Source organism: Phragmites australis, chromosome 13, assembly GCF_958298935.1.
Source record: "Phragmites australis chromosome 13, lpPhrAust1.1, whole genome shotgun sequence".
NCBI classification, from domain to species: Eukaryota; Viridiplantae; Streptophyta; class Magnoliopsida; order Poales; family Poaceae; genus Phragmites; species Phragmites australis.
Genome location: NC_084933.1, coordinates 20,436,133 through 20,442,641, shown reverse-complemented (window position 1 = coordinate 20,442,641; position 6,509 = coordinate 20,436,133). Strand labels below are relative to the sequence as shown.

At 51.5% G+C, this 6,509-nt stretch overlaps 1 protein-coding gene across 1 annotated transcript; it reads left to right on the top strand.

Moving 5' to 3' along the window:
- Positions 1–1,219: 1,219 nt before the first annotated feature.
- LOC133888791 (protein JINGUBANG-like) lies at positions 1,220–2,841 on the top strand. The gene has a single exon (XM_062329157.1). The coding sequence runs from the start codon at positions 1,263–1,265 to the stop codon at positions 2,628–2,630; it is 1,368 nt and encodes a 455-aa protein (XP_062185141.1). The 5' UTR covers positions 1,220–1,262; the 3' UTR covers positions 2,631–2,841.
- The last annotated feature ends 3,668 nt before the right edge of the window (positions 2,842–6,509 follow it).

The window sequence follows — 6,509 nt, the reverse complement described above, 5'->3', positions numbered from 1 at the left end:
CTTGAAACATTCCATCCTATATCTCACAGTTTGGGTAATCTATAGAAAGAAACCGTATAAAAGGGTACACTGCTAAGAGAAGAATTGAGTAAAATCAATCGTCCTCCAATGGAAAGAAGTCTACCTTGACATCCACCAAGTTTACTCTCCATCTTGTTTTCAGAATTTGCCCAATCATTATTTCTAAGTTTTTTCTTTTCCACATGTATGCCTAAACATCTTATATGCAACATGGCAGGTGTTCTTGAAAAAAGAAAAAGAAATGTACTCCTAGTTAGCTCGAAATGTGCCACATTTCAAGTACCGAGGATTTATATATCATCACCATTATAACCGGGAGATAGGGGATGGGCACCGCCTAGGTAGCACGATGAACATCTGTCTGACTCAGTTACTGTTTTGAGCCCAAAATTTTGCAGTAATTCTACTGTTACAACACAGCAAATCATTGTCAAACTCAGGGCACGGGTACTAATATCTTTGCTAACCACTCGTTTATCGCGGTTACTGGATGATTCGGTTCATACCGTTTTTATAAACCGACGGTTACCGATCAAATTTAAATTTAAAAAATAAAAATTAAAAATTTGATAAAATTCGACTAATTTCTACCGACTTTCACTAAATTACTGTACGGTTACTGCGGTTACCGCCGGGGACCGGTATCCTAACTTAGGGTCAAATCTAAGGGGCTCAAGCCCTCCTACCTCACTAGTGCACTTTATTTTATTTTTGCAAGAGAATGAGAAGTAAAATAAAGAAGCAAGGTGAAGAGGACGAGGAAGAGAAGAACACCCCCTGCTTGTTTCTCCTGCCTCCGCCACTGATGAAACTCATACGAAATCGTTCCGTTCCTATATAACTGACTGAAAACTTGGTGCGGTAATACTCTGGCCCGACACTGTACCAACATCTGGGTCGCTTTGATGGGGACTTCTGGGGAGCGCACACACCCATTCACCGCATCGGGAATTGACACGGCAGCGACTCGCAGGCAGACTGCGCCATCGCCGGCCACTGCTCCGACCCCGACACCTTTGTCCCGAGCTGTCAACAAGGCAGTCGCGTGACGACGGGTGACATCAGGTCAATCTGGGCCGTCCAAGATCTTGTCAGACGCGGGCCCTGCCGACCCGAGCCGTCGGATGCCCGGTCCCGGAAACCCGCGCGTTGTACAAATAGACTCGCGTTGCAGTCGAGCTGATCCTCCATTCGACGCGAGCCGCCGGACCCGGGTTAGTTGGTAACCTGTCACGCTCCAAATGCAGCTTCTCCCGCGGCTCTGCATGGCCGCCAGTATGACGGCCGGAGGCGACGGCGACGGGAACAGCAACACCAACGGGAACAGTAACAAGCTGGCCACGGCAGTGTCCTCCTCCTCGTCGACCGTCTCCACGTCGTCCTCCGCCGCGGCGGCCGCGCTGTCGGAGGCGTCGTCGTCGACATCCCTCCCTTCTCTTCCTTCGCTCTCCGCCACGACGAGCGCCTGCCTCGCCGCGTCCTTCGTCCACGTCACCACGCTCCTCCCTCTGTCCGCGGCCTCCGCGTCGTCCGCCGCGGCCGTCGTCGCGGCGCTGGACTCCACGCACGGCCTCGTCGTGGCACGGCCGGCGTACGTGGCGCTCCACGACCTCGCCACCCTCGAGGCGACATCCATCTCCGACTCGGCGGACGACGTGGCTACCGCCGGCTCGGTGAAGTGCGTGGCGCACCTCCACGGCGGCGCGGCCGTCGTGACGGGCCACCAGGACGGGAGGCTGAGGCTTTGGCGGGTCTCCTCGCGCGCGCCCGCGCGGCTCCGCCTCGCAGCCGCGCTCCCCACGGTCTCCGATCGCCTCCGCCGGTTCCCCGTCCCGTCCAACCACGTCGCCGTCCGCCGCCACCACCGCCGGCTCTGGATAGAGCATGCCGACACTGTGTCCGGCGTCGCGGCCTCCGTCGACGGTCGCCTCCTCTTCTCCGTCTCCTGGGACAAGACGCTCAAGGTGTGGGCCCTTCCGTCGCTCCGCTGCCTGCAGTCTCTGCCGGCGCACGACGACGCCGTGAACGCCATCGCAGTAGCGCCCGACGGCACGGTGTACACCGGCTCCGCCGATAGGCGCGTCCGCGTCTGGGCGCCCCGCCCCGCGTCCGACAAAACCCCACGCGCCGCGCACAGCAGGAATCCGGTCTACCACCTGGTCGCCACCCTGTCCCGCCACACGGCGGCGGTGAATGCCGTGGCCGTTGGGTGCGGGGGGCAGGCGCTGTACTCGGGCGGCAACGACCGCTCCATCGTGGTGTGGGAGCGGGAGGACAGCGCGAGCCACATGGTCGCGCTCGGGGCGCTGAGGGGCCACCGCAAGGCGGTGCTGTCCATCGCGTGCGCCGCGGGCGGGCTGGTGGTCAGCGGGTCGGCAGACCAGACGGTGCGCGCCTGGCGGCGAGCCGCCGACGGGCGGGGGTACGCTTGCGTCGCCGTGATCGAAGGGCACGGCACCGCCGTCAGGTCGGTCGCAGCGGCGCCCGTGCCGGCGCAGAAGCAGCGGCATGGGGGCGACGGCGGCGGCGACGAGGAGGAGTGGACGTTGTGCAGCGCGAGCTTCGACGGGGAGGTGCGGGTCTGGTCGCTGAGCATGTCGGGTTTGTAGTAGGTACGATTTGGCGCGATTTTTTGACGTAGGAAAGTGTATTCTTCTTCCTACCATTTTTTGATTTGGCTTGGAGATTTCGTAGTGTGCGTACCATTTTTTGATTTGGCTTGGAGATTTCGTAGTGTGCGTACCATTTTTTGATTTGGCTTGGAAATTCTACCAGTGTTTGTAAAGATTCACCTAACTAACTAGAGAGAGAGAGAGAGAGAGAGAGGATAGCTATAATTTTAGAATTATGCAAAGCTGTTTTATGAATTCAAATTTGGTCCAAAACTTTTCGCCATTTTTCATGTGTTTATCCATACTAATTTCCTACATATTACGACAATTAATAATTGACAAAATGGGCAAAAAAGCAAGGGAACATCTTAGTTGCTTCTTTAGGTCGATGCTCCGCTTTCGGTCGTTGCTTTTCAAAAACAAAAGGAAAAGAAAAACCACCCCACTGCCAACTTAGTCATAGGAAATGCAACAGTGTCAAATGTCCACGTAGATGTGAATATATAAAAACACAAGTCCCGATTATAAATCTCAAGGCTGTAGCTGCAGAAGAAACGATCATATGCAAGTTCTGCAAGGCTCACGGATGGTCTGTTTAGAACGCCGGAATCCCATGAAAATATACAGGGAACAGTTCATTCCCGAATGAGTCCGGAAATGTTCCGGATGCAATCGGGGCCAAGAGGCCGTTTGCCTTTTGATTGCTAAACGCCTAAACATGTGAAAACTCAATCAGCTGAACTACTCGCATGCTGAACAAGTGCTCTGAAAAGTACCCAAAAATTGGATGCCAGGTGCCGATCCCCCCTGCACGATTGTACTTTGTACCACCTGAGGGCAGGCATGCATGCAGCTGTAAAACGGCCTTGCACATCGCTGGGGAGTTGGGGATCGACCTGGAGGGCCGGAGGCGAAGTCGTTCTCATGTTTGCGTCGCCGATTGCCGCGGACGTGAGCATATCAACTGATGATCCATACGCTTGCTTGGGGGCCATGATAATATTCCGTGACCTTTCGCGACGAGCTGAGCTTTTTCTAAGACGAAGGAATAAAATTATTTCAATCTCTACGTAGCAATATGTATATGGGTTATCCATTATTACACTGACCTTCTACGACGAGCTGAGCTAGCCGACTATCCATTCGTTTCACCGTTCCGGTGGTGGATCTATATCATCTGCCGCAGAGAGCCACAGTGCCCTACCGTTACCACGTTGTCAGACATTGGATCGGAAACGAACAGTCAAGATCTATTGCTACAGTCAAGATAGTGGTGTGTATATATATGTATATATATACATGTGTATAAATATATATTTTCTCATCACCGGCTCAACTCCACGCCCTGCACTCTTCCCTCCGTCCACTTGGGCTTAACTTTTCAGACTGTTTGACCAGTGATCTGTCGGTGTGTCATGCTTAATCTGCGTCCAGTCCTACTATTCGAGTACAATGATCTCCAGCATATCGATAGATGGAACAGTATTCGCAAGGTGAGCTCTTCTCCGATAGTCTTAGGTCTATTTGTTTAGGTTTATGTTTTAATTTTTTTTTATCTGAAAAGCTATTTTTAAAATAGGTTATTGGTTTTCACAATAAATTTTTAATTTCTTAACATATAGTTTCTTAGAAAAGCGTCTTTCAGCGAGCTTCTCAGCTTTAGTTTATTTTCTTAGAAATAGATTTCTAACTACTCTAAAAGCCACTTCTATATAACCTCATTTGTTCTGGCTTCTGACAACATCAAAAACAGAACCAGAAGCAGGAAATAAACATGACCTTACTCCAGTTGAATAGTAACACTATAGCTTCCATGCATGTATATATGTGTCGAGGGTTTCTCCTTAATAGTATGTCCGTAAGAATAACAGGGTTGTCTTTGTGATTCAGAAATCGAACAGGAGACGAGGCACATGCGATGTATACAGGTTTGACTTCCAATTAGAGTAATACCCTACGTCCTGTATGGTCGATGATATATATATATTCGCTTGAGTACAATCAATGTGTCTAGATCTATTACAAGAAGTAAATGAGATCTAGACTAGACTAATAAGGAAGTTATCGAGTATCTCCTGTGGCTCTAGTGCTTGCGTTAAGTTGCAAGTGAGTTGTGTTCATCTATAAAGAGAGCCTCCCTTCAGGGGTTTGGGTCCCCATTTTATATAGGGGTCTTGTATCGCCTCCTATCTCGCTGTAGTCGATAGGGAGTCCTTCATTTTATCCACCAAGAAAGATCAGATAAATCTGGTTGGGATGCTAGATGTTCTCGAGTTGGGTAGCCAATTAAGACATTCCTAGTATGCACCTACTAGATCTCGTAGAGTATTAGGTAATATATGGAGTTGTTAAGCATGTACACGGCATACCTTATCCGTATATAGTATATTCTTTATACGTATATACCCTATAGTTAGATATTCGACAGTAACCTCCTAACTCTACTCGGGAGGAAGGGTTTCTACAATTTCTTACTTGAGTATTGTCAAGTCTAAACCTGGTCGAATAAGGTGGTTCAGGCTTGTGGTCAAGAGAATTGAGTAAGAATGAATCCTATTCCGAGTATCAAGTAGAAATATAATTGCGTCGAGTGCCCTTGTCCGTGGATGAACACCGCAAGCGGAGATCCTGAGGGACCCCCTTTGAGATTCAGCCGGAGGGCTGATTCTGGATCTACCTCGTACGTGGGGTTAATGCGAATGTATGAGATCTAGGCAGGACGGATGACCGTCGGTAAGTAGGAGTAAATGCACAAGGGATTTAGATAGGTTCAAGCCGCACGGAGGCGTAATACTCTACTCCTATGTGTCTGATGTGCTATTAATGCTCTTAGAATACCTATCTCTGGATCTCTGTGTTACAAGATTTTTTGGTCTATCTATCAAGTCTTGAGCTTCGGCTTCGCTTCAACCTTCTGACTTGCTAAAACTTGTTCACCTGTCTTTTTACGAAGTGCTCCCCCCTTTTATCCTATCGGGGGGAGGCTCGGCGTGCCCAGATTGGGGGTACAAGTTCTCGTAAGCCATAAATAGAAAGCAATCATTATAGGTCTACAATTTGATATTACAGGGGTTGAAAATGTGCCCTTTGGTTGGTCCCGTCGGTCTTTGCGCCCCAACTTTAGCAGGTGCAGGAGGGGGGCCCACCGGCCAGTCGCTGAATATCCCCGCATGCCCGTCCGGTCAGAGTGGGTCTGACACGGTCTGACGCGGCAGGGCGACAGGCGATACGCCTCGAGCCCATCGACGATATCCTCAAGCCATCTTCCTTTATGGGCCCCGCAGGGTGACGTGCGATGGGACTCGTCGCATTAATTATCCCCACGCCTCCCTGCCAGGCGGTGGCAGGGACTGATGTACTCAGTACGATAGGCGTGGGGGGGGGGAGTGGTTGGATGTGACAGGCCACGCTCCCTCTTAAATGCAGCATCGGGCTTCCCACCGATTGACACCTCACTGTGAAGCCCTTGCGGGGTCCACCGGCAAGGGGTTTCTCAGGTCATCGGGGAACTCTGGGTACTCAGGGACCAACAGTTCTTGGCCCCGAGCACCCCCTCCTGGGCCTAGTTCTTCTCGGATTCTCGGGGAACTATGGATACTCGGGACCAACTGTTCATGGCCCCGAGCACCTCCTCCCGAACTTTGCTCTTCTCGTGTCCTCGGGGAACTCTGGGTGCTCGGGGACCAACTATTCATGACCCCGAGCACCCCCTTCCGGACTTGGCTCTTCTCGGGTCCTCGGGAAACTCTGGGTGCTCGGGGACCAACTATTCTTGACCTCGAGCATCCCCTCCCGGAACTGTCTTTTGTCGGGCCCTCGGGGAGATGGTCCCCGAGGGATGACGCCACGTGACACTGTGCTGTCCTGGTCTCGGGA